The 19,935-nt window shown below is 33.0% G+C and overlaps 3 protein-coding genes across 12 annotated transcripts; 1 reads left to right on the top strand and 2 right to left on the bottom strand.

Moving 5' to 3' along the window:
* Positions 1-439: 439 nt before the first annotated feature.
* Positions 440-1,768, bottom strand: LOC8280294 (fasciclin-like arabinogalactan protein 14). The gene has a single exon (XM_002512728.4). The coding sequence runs from the start codon at positions 1,682-1,684 to the stop codon at positions 665-667; it is 1,020 nt and encodes a 339-aa protein (XP_002512774.1). The 5' UTR covers positions 1,685-1,768; the 3' UTR covers positions 440-664.
* Positions 1,769-3,895: 2,127 nt separating this feature from the next.
* Positions 3,896-8,497, top strand: LOC8280293 (DEAD-box ATP-dependent RNA helicase 20). Of its 6 annotated transcripts, none has more exons than XR_001534801.3 (10): positions 3,896-4,167; positions 4,291-4,934; positions 5,027-5,206; positions 5,313-5,474; positions 5,572-5,726; positions 6,300-6,392; positions 6,502-6,587; positions 6,667-7,284; positions 7,372-7,523; positions 7,915-8,119. XR_001534801.3 is itself a non-coding variant. In XM_015715463.2 (10 exons), the coding sequence occupies exons 1-10, from the start codon at positions 4,112-4,114 to the stop codon at positions 8,322-8,324; spliced, it is 1,938 nt and encodes a 645-aa protein (XP_015570949.1). In that variant the 5' UTR covers positions 3,900-4,111; the 3' UTR covers positions 8,325-8,497. The 6 variants fall into 6 exon arrangements, 1 of the variants encoding a protein (XP_015570949.1); XR_001534802.3 differs by having other exon boundaries at positions 6,667-7,296; XM_015715463.2 differs by lacking the exon at positions 7,372-7,523 and adding an exon at positions 8,221-8,497 and having other exon boundaries at positions 3,900-4,167; positions 6,667-6,893; positions 7,915-8,145.
* A 1,228-nt stretch (positions 8,498-9,725) lies between these two features.
* On the bottom strand, positions 9,726-19,775 carry LOC8280292 (serine/threonine-protein kinase OSR1). 5 transcript variants are annotated; one of them, XM_048378716.1, is made up of 21 exons: positions 18,760-19,774; positions 17,492-17,746; positions 16,885-17,009; positions 16,282-16,326; positions 16,110-16,191; positions 15,943-16,011; positions 15,685-15,855; positions 15,529-15,594; positions 14,726-14,794; positions 14,508-14,633; positions 14,327-14,397; positions 13,928-14,167; positions 13,080-13,171; positions 12,839-12,936; positions 12,708-12,764; positions 11,486-11,608; positions 11,321-11,369; positions 11,170-11,231; positions 10,314-10,375; positions 10,170-10,221; positions 9,726-10,089 (listed from the first exon to the last, which is right to left on the bottom strand). In XM_048378716.1, exons 1-21 carry the CDS (start codon positions 18,916-18,918, stop codon positions 10,084-10,086), a joined length of 2,079 nt encoding a protein of 692 aa, XP_048234673.1. In that variant the 5' UTR covers positions 18,919-19,774; the 3' UTR covers positions 9,726-10,083. The 5 variants fall into 5 exon arrangements, 4 of the variants coding, with proteins under 4 accessions (XP_048234673.1, XP_048234672.1, XP_048234674.1 ...); XM_048378715.1 differs by having other exon boundaries at positions 9,726-10,077; positions 18,760-19,772; XM_048378717.1 differs by having other exon boundaries at positions 9,726-10,077; positions 17,492-17,602; positions 18,760-19,772.
* Between the last annotated feature and the right edge of the window lie 160 nt (positions 19,776-19,935).

The raw sequence follows: 19,935 nt of genomic DNA, 5'->3' as shown, positions 1-19,935 counted from the left end.
TAAAAACTTAGAAAAAGGAAAAACCAAACCTAACTAATCAAACGGAATTGATTTAGTTCAATTCAGTTTTAGTTTAAGAGAGTTTGTTAGTTCAATTTGCTCAAGCCTAATTATATTCATGCATAGCTTAAACAACCAAATACCTTTTAAGTGATAGAAAATGGGTAAGGATTTGTGCAAAATTTCATATCAGTTCTCAAACATTGAAAAGCTATACTGATGTTTCCTTTTCATATTGGTTATATAGGAATGAAGAGAGCAAAATTAGTTGCAATTGTTTCACTGAAAGGCAACATTTTGTATTTAGGATTGTAATGCAAAATTAAGGAGAGATTCACCACGATTACTAGAAAAATAACATGGATACACGTTTAATATTAAATAATATTAATTTCATAATTTAAAACTCATAAATCGGTATTTTAAGTAGGAGTGCACATGCATATATATATTTAGTGTTTCTTCAAAGATTGACAGTTTTTCAAATGAACAGGAGAATTTCATATCTAACGGAAGGTTTTACAAATTGATTGAATTGAATAACTCAACGCCAAAAGAAAAAAAAAAAAAAAAAGATACAGATTTGCCATCAGTACTTTAAAAGGTGCACCTGGCTAGTGCAAACAAACTAATCTTTCTATACTCTTTATTTCTCCTATTTGCATCAGATCATCTTGGCTAGAGCCAAAAGTGGGTACAAAACCATCACAACCATGGCAGCCCTAGGACCTGTTCCAACAATGGTAGTTGCACCAGAAGGAGCAGGCGTATCCGCAGCAGGACCATCTGCGGTTGGAGCATCCGCTGTTGGACCCATGGCAGGAGGAGACGAGACGGGAGTATCTGCTGTGGGTACTGCAGCATCCGCTGGTGTAGATGCTTGAGGAGATCCTGATGGTGCGTTTGATGATGCTTGAGGAGACCCTGCTGGTGTCTCGGCCTCAGAGGACGGTGAACTTGCGTCGGATGGTGCCTTAGGAGCTGCAGCTGGTGCCTTTCCTGTGGTTGGTGCAGGTGCCTTGCTGCCTGCTGGTGAAGGAGAACTTTTCGGTGCAGCCGGAGAGTTTCCAGGGCTACTTGCAGGAGAAGAAGATGTACTTGACGATGGAGGTGCCGATGTCGAATTCGAGCTTGAATTACTACTGCTGCTACCACCTGATGAAGGCATTATAATACTGCTAACCTGCAATATTGAAACATTGTAGGGTTGGGTTACAACAGCCTTAACCAACTTGGCATTGAGACCTGATCCAGGAACAGCTGAACCAAGAGTAACTTGATTATTCACTAATGTTGCATTCAAGAAACCTTCTTGCCCTTTAGCTTGACCACTTGATTGATAAAGAGTTGTAAGAAGTTCAGTTTTGTTTGGTAGTTTTTGTAGCTTTGCATCATCATAGTAATCCAAGATCACATGCATGCTCAGGATCTTCTTTTGCATATCTACTGATTGACCAGAAATAGGTGATATGTTACCGTTATCAACAGCTAAGATTGTAATTGTTTGTCGACTATTAATGGTGGCTGCAAGTTGGGTTTTCGTCAACAAATCATTGAAGTTGCTGAAATCTGAGTGATCGCTCAAGATTTTGGTGATATTAAAGGCAGAAACAGTAGAGAAAAGAATGAAGAATGAGAAACATAGAGCAGGAACTGAATTAGAGGAGAGTGTAAGAAGAGACATTTTAAACACAAGATCTTAAATGGGTTGATGATGATGATGACGACGACGATGATTATGACTGTTGATTGATGAGGTTTAAAAGAAGTGAAGTGAAATTGGAATTTTTATATGAAAATGAGTGGACAAGAAAACAGGTCTATATTTGTGAAGAGGAGCTGGTCTACTCCGCCCGAGTTTGATGGTTTCGGTCAGAAATGAGGCAGGATCATGGCGAGGATTTTCTTTCAAATTTTGCTTTGCCAGGTGCTAGGTTTATGATGGAGTTAAGGAAATTCTTGTCCTAAAAATAGAAATATTCTTAAGATTAGATGCTCCATATGTTTAAGTTGATCAAAGGTTTGTCATGTAGGGAATGCTTCATTAGCTCAGACGGGTTTATCTCTGTTTCTGAAAATTGATGTCCACATCTTCTCCTCGTAACAATTCGATTCAAGTATTAATACCTAAAGAAAAATAAATAAAATCTATTAAAAACCCAATCGAGTATTTCTTTTCTTTTTAAATCGGAATATTTTGATGTTTTGGGTCGAATCCCACTAGATAAATTGAATATAAATTACAAAGTGTTACTCAATATTCGAATATTACGTACGGAAAAAGTTTAAATATTTAGAACAAAATAAATAAAAATGAAACCTTCCCGTATAACATCCATAATTAAATCATTGGGATAATTACACCAACATATTACCGGACGGACTTCGATGTCATTTCCCCATTAATTTTTTGACCGGATTAGCCCATAGTTGTGACAATTTAGCCAATTATAACCCCAGTTTCTCACAAATACACACTTGGAAAGGCAAAAATATAAAATTAGAATGTGTGTAAGTCTTTAGAATAGTTCATAATGACATAATTTAACTAATAACACAGGTTTATTCTTTCAAAAAAAAAAAAACTAATAACACAGGTGTATTAGTAATTAGTTTAGAAAAATTCTAAATTTGGTATATTGTCTTAACATATACACCAAATACATAAATAAATTTTAAATGATGAAATATGTGTCAACTATCCAATACCGAAAGCGTAAGACACTCAATATGCATCACTCTCATATTAATTTTGGTATATACACCAAGCCTAGATAATAATAATTTATTTATTATTAACTAATAAATTATAGAATTCTAGCTAAACCTATTAGAACTAATATAGTTCCTTTACTTTGCTCAATAATCGTAAAAACACAATTGTGCATTTTGTTCGACTTTTTATTTTTATAATTGTGTTGCTTGACTAATAATAATTAGTTATGTTATTTTATATTTCATAATTTCCAAATAACGACTATAATTTACATGCAATGCTATGTAAAAGAAATAGTTAGTCTAGTTTCTAATCCACCTTCTAGCAACCAGAAGTTGTATTATCTTTTTGGACATACATAAATTGGCCTAGGACGGTTGTGCACTATGTAATATATTTTATTTTTTGAATTTTGAATTTTTTTTTAAAAAAATAAGTAATTTGATGTTTTCTCTAAAAGCAAATTGAGAAAAATAATTTATAAATATTTGAAATATCATATTAAAGAAATCCTAAATTTACTTTTCAACACCAACATCAATTTCAAAAATCAAAACTTTTAATTCATATTTACAAATTAAAATAATAAATAAAAATGAGAAGTGTACTTTCTCAATCAATTATACGGTGTCGTCAAAAGCTAATTATGGATAAACCACTTCAATGAAATATCATTTTCTCCTCATCCATATAAATAAATATGGACATGTGATATTTATTAAATTATAGAGTTGTTTGAAGTTGTATTATCTCTTTGTAGTTTTATATTACATTTTTGTTGTGATAAATTTGATTATTTTTTATGTATAAACTATAATAAATGAATATGGACGTACAAGAGTTTTATTTTTTATATTAAATAATTAATATAAATTTTATTATTTAAAATTAATTAATATATACAGATTATTTATTAATTTCTGTGTATAAATAAAAATATATATTAAAATTAATTATTTTTCTTAAAATAAATATTTATATATTGCAGAAACTCGCTCAAATAAACATAGCAAATTGAAAAAGAAAATAAAAGTTGTCTTTAGAAAGAAAAATTAATAAGATGATAAGTCACAAAAATCAAAACTAGTGGAGATATTATGGTGCAAGACGACATCTCGTTTGGTTACATTATGTTTAAACGGGTTGAAAGGGGCCCGAAACCCAATTGGTCCCACCCGTCAACTGCAACTCTTAAAAATGTTCATAAATCGCTGCAATTTTAGAACAAAGAAAGAGATTTTTCTTTTTCTTGTTGCTTTTTCCCTCTCAATAATCATCGAGGTCACGAATTTTAATAGACGAGTTGTAGCATATCGCTTTGGATTAGTGTATTTTACTGAAACAGAATTTTATACTAGGAACATAGTCTAGCTAAACCCTAGCTCGCTCTCCATCATGAACCCATACGATCACAGGTATTCCGACCCTGACTCCTACCGTCACCGTCGCAGGTACTCGTCTTTACTATTGATTTCACCTTTTTCCCTTTTCTTTTTCTTTTTTTTTCTTCTTAATTTTTTTAATATCATAATTGGATTTCAATTGGGTGATTTTGTGGTTGTTTTGTGTTTCAGTGACTTGACGGGCGCATCTCCTCCGGCGGGACCGCCACCAATGTTAGGAAGATCTTATGGTCGCAGTGGACATCCGCCTGTGCCGTATGGTGGTCCTCCACCTTTGAATTTTGCAGGAAGAGGTGGTGGTCCTGCTCCAGTAGGTGGTTATCCGCCTTTCGAGCCCCCTGTTGGTAGATTTGACATTGGCTATGGAGGCGGCGATGCTGGCAGTGTAGGTAGGGGGTTTAGTGGTCGACGTGTGCCTAATGGTCATTTTGGAGATAGCAGACCTGATGCATCAATTCGTGGAAGGGGCAGCCGGGGTGATGGTGGACGAGGAGGACGCAGTGGTGGTGGTAGAGGTTTTGGAGGTGGTGGACGCAGTGGAGGTAGGGGGTTTGACGGGGGGCGTGGTGGTAGAGGAAGAGGAGGTAGGCATGGTAGTGGAGGAGGTTCTAGAGGTGATTTGGATAATATTGCTCTTCCAAAGCAGGATTTTGGAAATTTAGTACCTTTTGAGAAGAATTTCTACATTGAGAATCCTTCTGTGCAGGCTATGTCTGAACATGAAGTTATAATGTATCGGGCACGAAGGGATATTACTGTTGAAGGGCATGACGTGCCTAAGCCTATTCGGATATTTCAAGAGGCTAATTTCCCTGGTATTGCTAATGTTGTGGATATTTCTTTCATAACTGGATTTGAATTCGGCGACAATGATGTGCTAAACTCATTTTTTTATGCTATATCATAGGTTATTGCTTAGAGGTGATTGCTAAGTTGGGTTTTGTTGAGCCTACACCAATCCAAGCTCAAGGCTGGCCAATGGCCCTCAAGGGTAGAGACGTAATTGGCATTGCTGAGACTGGTTCTGGTAAGACTTTAGCATATGTACTACCGGCTTTGGTACATGTCAGCGCACAGCCTCGATTGGGTTAGTACCATTTGCTTCTTGGTTTAGCTGAGTTCGTTGTCTTATTTGAGGTGTGCATCAACTGATTTTGTTTTTTTTTTTTTCTTTATTTAATATCATTATCCAGTACAGGGTGAGGGGCCAGTTGTGTTAATATTGGCTCCCACAAGAGAATTGGCTGTTCAAATCCAAGAAGAAGCTTTGAAATTTGGTTCGCGTGCTAATATTAGGACTACTTGTATATATGGTGGTGCTCCCAAGGGACCTCAAATTCGTGATCTTCACAGAGGTATTTGTAGTCCTTTTCATAATTGCTGTATCATGAGATCATCCATATAGATCCAGAATGGAGGTGTGTACTAATGATAATGGATTTGCCATGCCAGGTGTTGAGATTGTTATTGCTACTCCTGGTCGACTAATAGACATGTTAGAGGCTCAACACACCAATTTGCGAAGAGTTACTTACCTTGTCTTGGATGAGGCTGATAGGATGTTGGATATGGGATTTGAACCACAGATTAGAAAACTTGTATCTCAAGTATGTTTTTATGCCATCTCTTCCTCTTTGAATACCTTATATCGGAAGGAACTTCCTGTCCAGATTTTCAGTTCACAGTACATTATCTTCTTAATATATGCAAATAAGTACCAAGGAGTTTTCAAATTCTTCCACATGGTTTCTAGCTTTTAAGCAGCTATGTTAATAACTTTTTAGTCCTTCTATTTTATTTCTTAACTTAAGGACATCAATTTTCAGCTCATAATTTTTGTCATATGGAAATTACTGACAGATTTAATGCATAACAACATTTGGTTGGTCTAGTCCTTTGGATGAATATTTAGTTTTACCTTGAAATTACTTCACTTATCACTTATGGCGCTATACTTTTACCTGCATTGTCTCTTTAGTCGAACTATTGATTTGAAAGGATTTTTGTTGTATGTTATATTATGCTAGGAAATGTGATGTGGGATTTCTGGTCTGACATTCTTCTCCAAATAATTTGTTTGCATCTGATAATTGTTATGCTTGTGGTAACTTGTTTTCAATCATATTAGAACTCCATTAAATAGGAGGAGATTTTCTCATAAATTTGGAGTTATTTTTCAGATCCGACCAGATAGACAGACGTTGTATTGGAGTGCCACATGGCCAAGAGAGGTTGAAACTTTAGCAAGGCAGTTTCTGCGCAATCCATACAAGGTCTCTTTAGTAGCTGTTCCTCAATTTGTTGAGACATTTTATTTAGGTTAATTGACTTTTGCTTAGAAATTGCAGTGGCAGTAATTTTTGAAATTGTTATGATCTATAGGTAGTCATTGGATCAACTGATTTGAAAGCAAATCAGTCAATAAACCAAGTTGTTGAAATTGTCTCAGAGATGGAGAAGTACAACAGGTTTGTCTTTGAGATCTTCCTGCAGAGGAGAAGTTTTAGCATGTTGATAATAATGTATTATTGTGCTTTCTCTATGCAGGCTAATTAAACTGCTAAAAGAAGTGATGGATGGGAGTCGGATTCTGATATTTATGGAGACAAAAAAAGGCTGTGACCAAGTTACGAGGCAGTTGAGGATGGATGGTTGGCCAGTTCTATCCATCCATGGTGATAAAAATCAGACTGAAAGGGATTGGGTCTTATCTGAGTTCAAAAGTGGCAGAAGTCCTATTATGACTGCCACTGATGTTGCTGCTCGGGGTCTTGGTAGGATCATTATGTGTTAGGAGTCTTAGTTCTTTCACTTAGATCTTGAAATTTGAAGATGGGAGTCAGCCGGGTGCTATCCAGTTTCATGACAAAATAATTTGTGGTATGGGAGCAAGGGGAGGTGCCATGACGCAGTATGGCTGGCTGGTTATCATATATTAACTTGTAAGCATGGTTCTTGCTTTAAGGGATTTGCAAGCTGGAGTGAGAGGCATATCAGTTTCTCATATTCACTAGATATTCCCATAAAATAGCCTGCTTGGGTACTAACTTACTCCTACAGCTCATGTTACACGGACATAAGGAGCACTGCCAGTCGATATTACTGGAACAGCAATTTAAGATTTTCGGAATATCCCATATGTCACTAATATGGGTGCTTCTCTAGGTTGGAAAAAGGGTAATATAGAAATTTGGTTTCATATGGTGCTTTAATTTGCTTCAATTGATTAATATGGCATGGCTCCAATATCAGGTGTCTAAGTAACATGGTTGAAGTCAGTTGTCCCCATCCACGGTTATGGAGCTGGTTTATCTCAGCAGCCCGGTTGACTCGCAGATAATTATAAATTGTTTGGATACAGATGTGGTGATGGTGAAGCTGCTCCTTATCCCTGCAAGGTTAAGGTGGGCATACTTATGTGATGAATCTGTTGTCTTCAGTTGACTCAGATGCGGGGATAAGGAGATGTTTTATAGATCTCTATGCCTGTAAACAAGGCTAGTCATATTAACTACTTCGTTACCCTACTATGGCTTGCTCTTCAACTAGGATACTGAGTGAGACTTTTATTTAGTTGATCTCATGTTGAACGATTGAGTAGGTTAATTCATTGCGAAATGAAAGACCTGACAGCTGAGAAATCTTTTGTTGGCTGTTTTATTAATGAGCTGAAGGCTAATGAATCAATCATGAGACTTCACTGGTTTTGCTACCTTAAATTCCTACAGTTACTGTAGTTATTGTACCTCATGCATGATGGGCTGTTGACTTAACTAATATCTCTATTGCGTGCAGATGTGAAGGACATAAAGTGCGTGGTCAACTATGATTTTCCTTCCTGTCTTGAGGATTATGTCCACAGGATCGGTCGAACTGGTCGTGCAGGGGCTAGGGGTACTGCATTTACCTTTTTCACGCATGCAAATGCTAAGTTTGCTAGGGATCTTATCAAAATCCTACAGGAAGCAGGGCAGATTGTGCCCGCAGGATTGTCTGCTTTGGGTCGGTCTGCTGGTTCTCTAGGAGGTAATGCTTGGTGTTTTTAACTGTATCTGGATGCAGTATTAATATAATGTACATAATGTTTTCTCGGGTATATAGGTTCTGGTGGTAATTTTCGCACTAGAGGGCGAGGAGGCTTTGGCAATCGGTTATTGATTTCAGGATCAAATACTATTCCTCTTGGAGCAAAGAGGCCTTGGTAGTGGAAATGTAGCTGCCACTGTATTCTTCAGTAATCAGCTTAGGGTAGCGTGTGTACAGCATGTATGCTAGACCATTTCTTGTTGAGTTTTTATTTTCAAATGGATGACTTGTTGGTGGAGCTGTGGTAAACAGTATAATATCATTATAATTGGAAACTTTCATTTTAATTTAACATGTCCATGTGCATATCATTCGTACCTTTTGAAAAGCATGTGTTAATCATATACTTGAATAACCTGCAAGGCCAGTGCTTTGTTCCTATCTTATCCCACAATTTTGTGCAACTCAGGGTAGCAAAAGCCTCTCAATATATATATGAGAGTTTGCGTGCGTTGTAATAATTTAACTTATCATTTAAAACTGAATTTTTCTGTAATTATACTTTTAAAATGGTTTAATAACATAATAAATATTCAGCTTAAATTTTTTTAATTAAGTTAGAAAATACTAAAAATGATAAATCAAAATAGTTATCTTCAAATGTTTAAGTATTGGTTTTGTAAATTGTTTAGTAGAGTAACTTGTATGCTATTAATACATCTTTATGTTATTGCTGGTATAAAAAATAATAATTTCTTTTAACTTTATGGTCTTACAATATTCTTAAATTATTATTGACTTGCATTTGTTGTTTTTATGTATTTATAAGAAAATTATTTTCATGTTTCTAATTCTTTAAAAAGAAAAGAAAAATAAATTTCATTAAATTTGAATAATATCATATTCTTAGTGTTGTCTGAGAGTGGCTATATATTTAAATTTTGTAGCAAAACTAATTTAATTTAATTAATTAATGGTAAAGTATATTATTTTTAGTAAATATTTTTAAAATATGAATATAGCAATTTGTAATTGGAATATCAAGTTTTTTTCTTCATATGTTTATGCAGCTATTAGAACTCTTTATGCAGAATGCTAAGCAATAAGATTGTGTAGAAAATAGGGACAACTCTGTGGGTGCCTTGGTTGCTCCTACAAATTATTTAAAGTGCAATAGTGAAACAATATTGTTGAAATAGCAAAGGAAGATTGCCTTAGGTATGATGATAAGAGATGAGGTGGGTAGTTTTGTTTGTGTGGTTCAAAAACGTTGGAGGGTCTATTTGAGGTGCGGCGAAGCCGAATACGAAGCCATGGTGTTAAAAGAGGCCTTATGTTGGATCACAAATCTTGGGTATGACAAAGTTATCATGGAGCTCGACTCTTAGACTGTGATAAAGGTTGTATTTCCATTTGAAAACATTCACAAAATTCAGAAGGAACTGCACAGAAAAATACTCTAAAGTGATGCAAAAAATGAAACCAACCTAACTTGAGTAGAAAAAAAAAGAGTAAAAGAAAGCAAGATTATTGCACGAACACAGATAATTTGCATTAACCATTTAACTAAAGTCAAATTCTTGTTGAGAAATTGAATTAATTTAGACTTACATTGCTAAGTAGAGAATAAATGCATAATGTATTAAGCTCAAGGTGTATCTACTACTCCCAAGTTGACTTGGAAGATAAAATACTAATCATGTACACTTATGGTATCATTGGTGAATCTGCACAAGTTCAACAATACGTCTCTCCTGCCTACAACTTTACCAAAACAAGCCTATATACTCTAAAAATGAAAAATAGCCTACCAATATTTGATCACTTGTCTTATGATCATCCTGTATTTTGTTTCGTCTCTCTTTATAATATCCTTTTGTGTAGTGCGGTTTGTGAGATTTTTTCTTTATTCATCATGCTGCGGATTCAAAACTGAAATCATACCTAAAAATCTGGTGTTAGATAATAATGATGGAACAAACAACATATAAGTGAGCATATAGGTAAAGGATAAATGAACTGACCTGGGCATTTTCTGTTCTATATTTTTTGAGTTCTTCTTGAGCACATAAAAGCCTGTATTTTTCAAGACATAGTTAGATTTTATAGTGTAAGCGTGCACATGCTTATGTTTAGATGCATATAAGTCTGCATTATATTCTAGATACCTCCACTGCAACTCCGTTATTTCATGTAGCAAATCTTTCTCCCTATCATGAGCTGCTTCTAGCTGGAAATGTCACACAAAAAGTATTAGCTTAGAAGTTAAATAGTCAGTTAAGTTTCCATGTGAGCTCAGAGTCATAGAATCTAGCTCTGATAGGGATCAAGAACATAAAAATCAGAAGTAAACATATAATACCCTATCAAGAAAACCACTAGTACTCTCATTAATCATCTGAAGAAGTAAGTAAAAACAATAGTGAAAATCAGAATGCATATAGCATGCAACACTTATAATTTATAAATATTATAATCCTAAACAACTAATGAACTTTCCACATTAAATCACTTGAATGAAATTAAAAGTTCTTCTTTTCATAAAGAACTCTTTGAACTTGATGGCTAAAAGTTTTAACAAACAACAAAACCTGAACATTCTTTCTCTAGAAATATGCACAATCTAGGTCTTCAATTCTGGTGAACATATTCAAGAGTTAATAAGATCGCCAAGGTAGTTATTTTCTAATATGACCAGCACATAAAAGTAAATATCAAAGTTATTGATCCAAGAAAGAAACTGTAATGGAGGAATCTAGGTTTCGATTTACCTGGAGGTAATGACAACAAAGGCATTTCATATGGCTCTTACTAATAAAAATTCTCTATATTTATTTATTTTTCTGAAAAAAATTAAAATCCTCCTACACAAAAAGACATAATGCAGTATTTCACATGTCATTTGTGGGAAGTATAATCTGGTACTTACAGGAGCAACTTATATAACGGAGGCAACATCTAGAGTCACATAATAATTTGGTTGGAGACTCCCCAAAGAATAATGAAAAAGCTATTATTACATACCAAAGAATTCTCTGTGGAACCTGCTATTGATAATATGGATCCTCCATCAATAGCACGGCTGGCTAGAGTGAGAGAAAAACATCAAAGTAAGAACCTTCAGTTTTAACCCCAAGAAAATAAAAGAAGAAAAAAACAAGTGGATTAGTATAACCTGGAGTATCACAACCACAAACTTGTTTCATCAGATTAAGGATGTTATCCTGTGGAGAGGGTTGAAAATCGAAAAGCAGCAGCAGGAACATTGACAGAAGATGAAAAAAATAAAAATTACATTTAAGAAAGCAAAAGGTAAGAAATACTCTGGATGATAACGCACCCTTTGAACAATGTTATTCTGCAAAACAGAATTCAAAAGAGGAAACAAAGAATGGCCTGAAGGAGTTGATGATGTGGAATCAGGTGTTGCTGGCAAAGAAAGCCCAGAATGTTGGTGTAGCACCTAAATAAACCAAATTAGTGTTGTAAGACAAGAAAAATTATAATCTAGAAGGAATTCTTGTTTCAAGCATGTTTATGCATGTATATGAGTTATGGGCGAAGGAAAGTATAGTGTAATCTTTCATAATTGCTCAATCTAAGACAATGTTCTTTGGTAGAGATAATTGTAAAAAATATAATTAACATGAAAATTTCCACACCATTAATAATAGATATGTAAGACATCTTACATTCTCTATAAGAATTTAATAAAAAAAAAATTCTTAAAAGAGTTGAACATCATTTGACAAAAATTGAGTTATGGACAGAAAATATAGAAATGAACTTATTGCCCCTATTGGAAGTTATATAAATATAAACATATGCTATCACATTCCAGCCCAACTTATTTTCTTCCTCTTTATAAATCCTTTGGGTTGTGTTTGGTTTTGCCTGCATTTGGGCAAGGAAACAAAATGCATGATAATTTCATGCAAAGTTTTGCAAAAGTTTTAATCGATTATAGAAAATTTTAAAAATCTTTGTGGTACATACAAACATGAGAAACAACTTAGAGATTTAATTGACTACGCAACTTTATAAAATTTTTGTGGTACACATCTCATAATTTAATGTAGAAAAAATTAAGCCACACTAGAGGATTTATTATATACTATAGAAACACAAGAAACAACTTGAAACCAAACAAACTTAGATTATTAAGTAAATTTTGACATTAAAAAGGATGGATTAGTTTGATTGTGTATACAATGGTTTTCACTAAATCCAAAGTATACTGAAGGAAGGAGAGACATAATACTGGGTCATAGGCTGTTTGTTCATCAAATAGAATGTTATGCATAGAATTTCATTGGTATAAGTAGTGGTACTTCAAGGACTTTAGGATTGCTTTAACTTACAAGACAAATGTTAAGAGTATGCAATTGTTTATTATTGGTTTTGAGAAATGAGAACTAGAAAGCTCTCAATATATTTTCTCAAAAAAAGATTGTTTTTCATTTTGAAGCTTATCAAATTATAATTTCTTGGAAAATAGAAAGTGTCGTTTAGAAAAGCAGCAATCTAACAAACAACTTGGCAGTTGGCACAAATGTGCTAACCTCAGAACTACGAACCTGCATGCTATGACTCTTTTGCAATATAGGCGATGGAACAACCTGAAAAAGAAAATGGAGTTATATCCTGTCTAGGCAAAAGAATGGATATGAAGGTTAGTATCCTCCCAAATCACCTTTTCAATACCAACATTCTCAGAAGTAACTTTGAAGCGTCCTCTTTGCTGAATAACTGGTGGTTTTGCTTTCTCGTCAAGTTCATCATTGTTTCGTGCTGTAAGAATGCTTTGATTAAATAGGGAAGTAGAAACTTTTCTTGTGAGTATAAAAATTTTACTAGTTTCAATGAATAACTAAGAATGTTAGCGCAAAAAAGAACCAAACATAAGAGGACTGAAAGGAGTTTTAAGAACTTGCCTAATATCTTAGATGCTTTAGAAGGCATTTCAGAAACTACATCATCATCTTCTGAGCTTGAATTATTTTGTGATTGATTTTGTAACTTATCACTATAAAATTAAGCTTGGTCAAAATAAAGAAACACGTTTACATAAGATAGAATATGACAATAAAATTCACCCACATAATAGTAACAAACCCACATCCCCCCACCCAACAACACCTAAGTTTCACTCTCGAATTATCAACATGAAGTTATCATTTTAATTTTACCTTAATTTTGCCTATGGTCATCTTTACTCATAATACCAAAACCAACATGCCAGTCTCCTTTTATTCACCATTTCTACAAAGAGTGTTTTCTAGTTCTTGAATGATTAATTTCCACCAATAATATATGATAAACATTTAAACTCCTAGTCAACGAGTCCAGACTTATTTATTTTTCAAGGTCCCTAAATTCAACAATAGGATTAAATGTAAGAGCCAAACAAGCTAATATTCTTTCAGAATATAGTAACTCATCCATTTAGTGATGGTTGCCAACATTACATGTTAGTTATCCATCCATTCCTGTACTTTAGTTGATTTCCCTACCAAGTACCAACTAAGCTCAAACATTCAATGCTTTGATGCAATAACAACTTGTTGAAGATCCAATAGTGCAGTTCACCATAAAATATACAAAAGATTCTGAAATTTAATCATTGGAAGAAAGATTGGACTGAATGCATGACTACTTTTTAAAAGCAATACTTGCTGCTTTCAACAGTTAAATGTAAGAAGTGGTGACTACAAGGAGAGCACTACAAGAACCATATCATTCATGAAAAAAGTTACTATTTATGTAAAATTTAGTGTCAAACCTTTCTTCTTTATCAGAAGGAACTATATTTTCTAGTGTATTAGAGCCATTTGATGGATCTCTTGTTTTCTGTTGTAAAGCTATGTCCTCTACTGGTTTTCCATTGATCTCAAACATAGATTTCTCTGTCACATTGTTCTCCACATTATCATCAAGATAATGTGAAGAACTATGTAAAACATGTTGATCACTGGATGGGCTTGTAGTGTTGGAGTCATCATCAGATTTTTCGTATCCAGCTCTGCAAAATAAATTATTCCCATCAATAATTGAATACAAACAATAATGATGCAGCTTTAATATAAACCTTTGAGCATTTTCATATCCAACCTTTATTGTTCATACTTCTATGAATGAAGCAACAGTGAATTAAACAAAGAAAGATTAGCTAGGAGCATACTTTGAAATATTCACAGAGGAGTTGCCTAATTGAAGATGAGTGGGTTGATATTGCATCAGATCATTCTCATCCTGTGAAATTATTATTATCACAAGGAACCAAGGAAACTCGTTGAAAATAAAAATATTGATTAAAAATTCAAGTAAACTTATGAGCATAAAAAATTGGAATATTATTATACCATTTCTGGAACTTGCCCCAAAGAAGAGTGTTGAGACTCCAATTGCTTTTCAAGTGAATCAATTGTGGACAGTGAACTTGAGCTTCCTCCCAGGTTATTATTAGCTATTAGGTCCTCATCATGTATCTGATAGGATAGATATAGTATGATCCAGAAAATTCTACCCATTATTTCAGCTTGATGTTCATAATAGATAACAACATAGACTATTGGAATACCAGGGAAGCTTGGGCCTTCATATCTTCAAGATTGAAGTTCCAACCACTAATTCCTCTTTTATATTCATTCTGCATATGTACATAAGGTAATATTGTGAACTAGTTAAAAGAAGATACCAAGAAAAACTAAGCAATAGCTATGATGTACAGAACAGATTATTGACATAAATTAGGTTACCAACAACAAGATACTAATAGTCTTGCAGAAATAAACTTACAACCAAGTGCACAAACTATGAAGAGAATAAAAGATAGCAGTGACCAACACATATCTTATACAGCTACTGATCCAAGCACGAAAATACCAACAACATGATAGAAATATTATTTACATGGTGAAATACCTTTTCCTAAATATAGTCATATATCTCGAAATCTCAAGATGTTCAGAATATCGTTGCATATAGGTCAAAATAGTAGCAAAAAACTTAGAGTGCATTTCGTTTTTCTTTTTTCTGTTGGCAATATTTACAGATTAATGATCTTCCATGAAAAGTTTCATTTTACATTTTACTTTTACAAGACCGAAAAGACTGTTAATGACACAGCACAAGCACTTTTAAAGAGAGAGATATAACTTTTAGGGTTGTTATTTAGTATATGAACAAGACAAGGTTAAAGGTAAATCACAAACCAAATCAAGACAACATATAGACAAAAAAGATTGAAAATAAAATTTTATTTTTTCATAGAATCGACTCGGAGAAAAAAAATTTAAGATGAAACAATAAATCCTTTTAAGATGAAACAATCTTTTTTTTCTTTGGTTCAATATTTAATCTTCTTAAAGAATGAAAAACAACCTGTGATATTTCCTCCTTCTCCCCATCCGGCATCTTCTTTTGCGCAAGCATATCCTCTTCCTTTCTCTACATTTCAAATGACATAAAATTCTAAGCATATGATATAAGTGACAATAACATGTGTTAGAAGCTATATACCAAGATTAGCTCACTAACCTTCAATGCCTTAATACGATCACCAAGAGCAGGCAATCCTTCTAAAAGTTTTCTTGCTATGTAATCATTTGACCTTGCTTGCTTGAAAAATGAATGCTTTAGTAACTTTCTTGCAGAAGGTCTTTTTGAAGGATCTTTTACTAAGCAACTCGCTATCATTTGCTTAAAAGACTAGGGAAGAAAAAAAAAAAAGATATGCATCATACAACATAATTACGGCAAAAGAATATTATCTTTATTAGTTTATCTTAAGCAAACCTTAGAGAATTTCTTGTCTCTTTCATAATCCAAACCAGGGGGTGCATTTTGCAAAGTCATCAGCAACACCTTTCAAGGTAAACTTTGCTTTAGGTAGAGCTAAGACAAATATAATTATAGAAAAAATGATGCTAACGACATGCATATTCAAAAACTTATATATGCACCTTCATTGGTGGATATTTCGAGAATGGCGCATGCCCATGTGCAAGCTCCAAAGCAGTTATGCCAAAGGACCAAATATCAGCTCTGCAGGAAAATTTTGATAGAGAACATCAAGATCATGCTATCCAATCAAAATGAAATTGAGAAACTCTTGAGAGAAAATAATAAACTAACTTGAAATCATAACCATGCAACTGCTCCATGACCTCAGGTGCCATCCTGCAAAAAAGAATATAACAAAAAACAGTAGAGGCTATATAATTTTACAGTAGTTATGGATGAAACTTTACAACAACTGAAAGTTTAATATCATTAATTCCAAACAGAAGCTTTAAGAACAGTATCAATTTGTTACAACATTTTAGATGGATGTGAATGCAAAATTTCTACATCTCTTATAAACTGCCTATCTTGTAAGATTTATAAATTTTAATAAAGTCCCTTCCCTCCTTTACATTTTTCTAAATTTGGCTGTAAATATTCAAGTTAGCCAAACTGCAAGTTTTTTTTACTAATAGCATGAAGTTCATTTCTACTCTTGTTGCTTTATGTGTAAAGATTGCTAGCTTCACTAACAATATTTGCTTCATCGTGTGCCTACGTCTAATATTTTAAAATATTTTACAAAACAGCAAGAGTAAATATTTGAAATTTTAAGCTTTACTAATAATACACAAAAGCAGTAGTCTGTCCGTAATTAACATACAAGTTTTATTGAATGAGATTAAGAATTTATATTTATTAAAATATTTGGGAGTTCTTTAAGAAGAAGCATACCAACAAGGTGTCCCCACAAATGTATTCCTCATGCGTTGCCTATCACCTGAATCAAAAAGGCAAGCAGAAACACCAAAATCTCCCAACTTGATCGTACCATGTGAATCAATGAGAATGTTTCCCGCCTTTAAAAATTAAAAGATAATCATTATAAAACAAATAAAATAAATTACTCAAATTTCTATAAAGACTCTTAACTTTTAGCAATCCCCAAATTCAATTAGTTAAGTTGACAAATAATTTTTGCAACATATTTCAAGGCACGTAAAACTTTGACATAGTAATATGGTTAAAATAATTTATACCCTACCTTACGAGAAACTCTTATATATTAGTTTTATACAAACTAAAGCACCATTTCAAGCCTTTAAACATGGTTGAAACTAATGCCAACTCCTTGTTAAAGTTTCCTTCACCTATTCCTACTCATTCTATTACATAGCCAATAAATGTGAAGTTGAAAAAATTAAAATGAAACATTCAACAATTGCATACCTTGAGTTACTTGAGAGAAAACATAGTTAATCAGAAACTTAGTATGATGTTAATAAATATTAAGATGTGATTATTAAAGTAACTTGGGCTTAAGAGGGGATCAATTACTCACTTTAACATCTCGATGTATATGCCCATGATGATGAAGATACTCTAAACCTCTTAATACCTCACGAAGTATTGTCGCTATCACTACCTCCTCAAAACCATCTGGATAAACAGCCTTCAATATGTGTAGACAAGAGCCCCCAGACATGAATGGCATAACAACCCACAAATTATGATCGCTAACAAAGGAGCAGTGTGATTTGAGAATATTTGGATGGTCAACCAAGATCATTGTTTGTACTTCACGAGAAATGTTACTCTATGAAACAACACATAATTATAGGAGGTCAAACATGAGCATCAAAAGATCTATCTTCAAAAAAACATGATAGAGAAGGCGAAAGAAATCACTGTAATTTTAAAAATATAAGAATTAATATAAAACCACTCCACTATTATGGATATAAATTCGAATTATTTTAAAAATTCTCAATGACATTGACAATATGTCGGTAATTCGAGTACAAAAGGAAATGGAACATATATGCAAATATTTTCTGAAAGATAAATCGCTAATTCTCTCTTAACTTTTGTATCATACAACTTCAATCTAGTAAAAATTAGCAATACTTATTCAAAAGTTACCCGAAATATAAAAGATCCTAAAATGGAAGGGAAACACTACAAGTATACTTCCACAACAATGTCAAAATAAAAAAGCCTATATCTCTGTTAGCAATAGTTTATACAAAGTAAATTTTTGTTATTGTTCATACTACTATTGCGTACTTAGAAAGCACAATTTCTTTTTCTTTTTTATAGATCCATAAGTTTAGTTTTTATCATAGCTCCAATTTTTCTTAATGATCCATTCAAGATGATAAGTACCCATCTTCAACCAACAAAATAAAGGCTAATGTTTTATCCTAACAAACAAATGCTTTTCCTTTCCCCATTTTGGGGCCAATACTGTTGAGATATCCAAAAATTGCATCATCCATACCATATTACAACAAATACCATCACATTTTCATAAAGTTTACTATAATGTACATGTATTGTTGGAAGCTAAAGCAAGCTCATCCCGTATAATCATGAGAACTACTGCTAAACAAGCTTTCATCTTTCTACAATCACAACTCTTCCTGCAAAATCCATCTTTTCTCAATATTCTTAATTTTAGTAGAAACTCATCCCCTGCATGCATTCGCTAACAAATTTTTTTTATCCCTTGCCTATATAAAAACTGAAACTTCTAACAATTTTAATGCATGAAGCTATTAAAAAAATCCAAAAAATATATATATTTTTTTAAAACAAAATTGAGCATACCAGATCAGAATTATTGCGTTCAAAGTCAAGAATCTTGATAGCAACAATCTCATCAAAAGGAATACATAAGGCTCGATATACAGATGCACTGACACCTTGGCCAACCTCTTCATACAGCATGTAAAACTCGGCTCCAATCGGATACTTCTTCTTCTCCATTAAATTTTCCTTTTCTTTGTTTCCAAATCAACAAACCAAATAGAAAGAAATATATAAATATATATATATCACAATCCTAAATAAACAAACAATAGATTAAATCTTCAGAGTTTTGTTTCGTGTTGACAGGGAATGAAACGATGATCGTTGATGGTGGTGTTAGTGTTATTGTTATTAAATTACTATTACTATAATTATTATGATCCATTTATTATGAAATAAAACAATAAAAATAATAGAAAAGAAATGATCACATGAAAAAGTGTAAAAGAAAAGAAAAGGAAAAGAGAGAGAGAGAGAGAGAGAGAGCATTGATGATGGCAACGGGAGACGATGTTGGTGTTGTTCCCTATCAATTTTAGACAATGCGGGACTCTCGGATAGCCGCTCAAACTTGGTGCAATGTTTGTATTTCTTTTTATTATTATTATTATATATATACACTGCTATTTGATTTTTTCTATTTTTTGATAATTACAAGTAGCTCTTTATTATTTTATCTTATTATGCACTTTCGTCCTTATTCTTTAAGAGTTAACACTTTCCATCCCTCGTATGTATTTGTCATTTCATTATTTATTAGTTTTTTTTTTTTTTGCTATAGGTAGGACCCTTCTAATAAAATTTTATCTCAAGAGTTTAACGCAACTGCATATCTATACTCGTACTTAAAATTTTAATTAAATTTATAAATAATTACCTTAAGATTTTAACAGAGTATATCTAAAATTCAAACTCAAACTTTATTTAAATAAAAAGAACTTTTATCATTACATCTAGACACCCTTAAATAATGTGTTAATTCATTAAAATATATTTAGTTAGTTAAAATTTTTATAATTAGATAAATTATAGAATAATTACTATAACTTTTTATTCTATAATAATAGAAACACTGAAAGTTTAATATATTTTTAGTTTTTTAATTATCATATAATTCTTTTTTATATATAAACATTTTTGTAATTATTTTTTATTATTTTTATTCAATATTTATATGTTTCCACGAATCCCGCC

Source organism: Ricinus communis, chromosome 8 (genome assembly GCF_019578655.1).
Source record: "Ricinus communis isolate WT05 ecotype wild-type chromosome 8, ASM1957865v1, whole genome shotgun sequence".
In the NCBI taxonomy this organism is placed as follows: domain Eukaryota; kingdom Viridiplantae; phylum Streptophyta; class Magnoliopsida; order Malpighiales; family Euphorbiaceae; genus Ricinus; species Ricinus communis.
The sequence above is the reverse complement of the archived record's forward strand: the minus strand, read 5'-3'. Positions and strand labels throughout refer to the sequence as shown.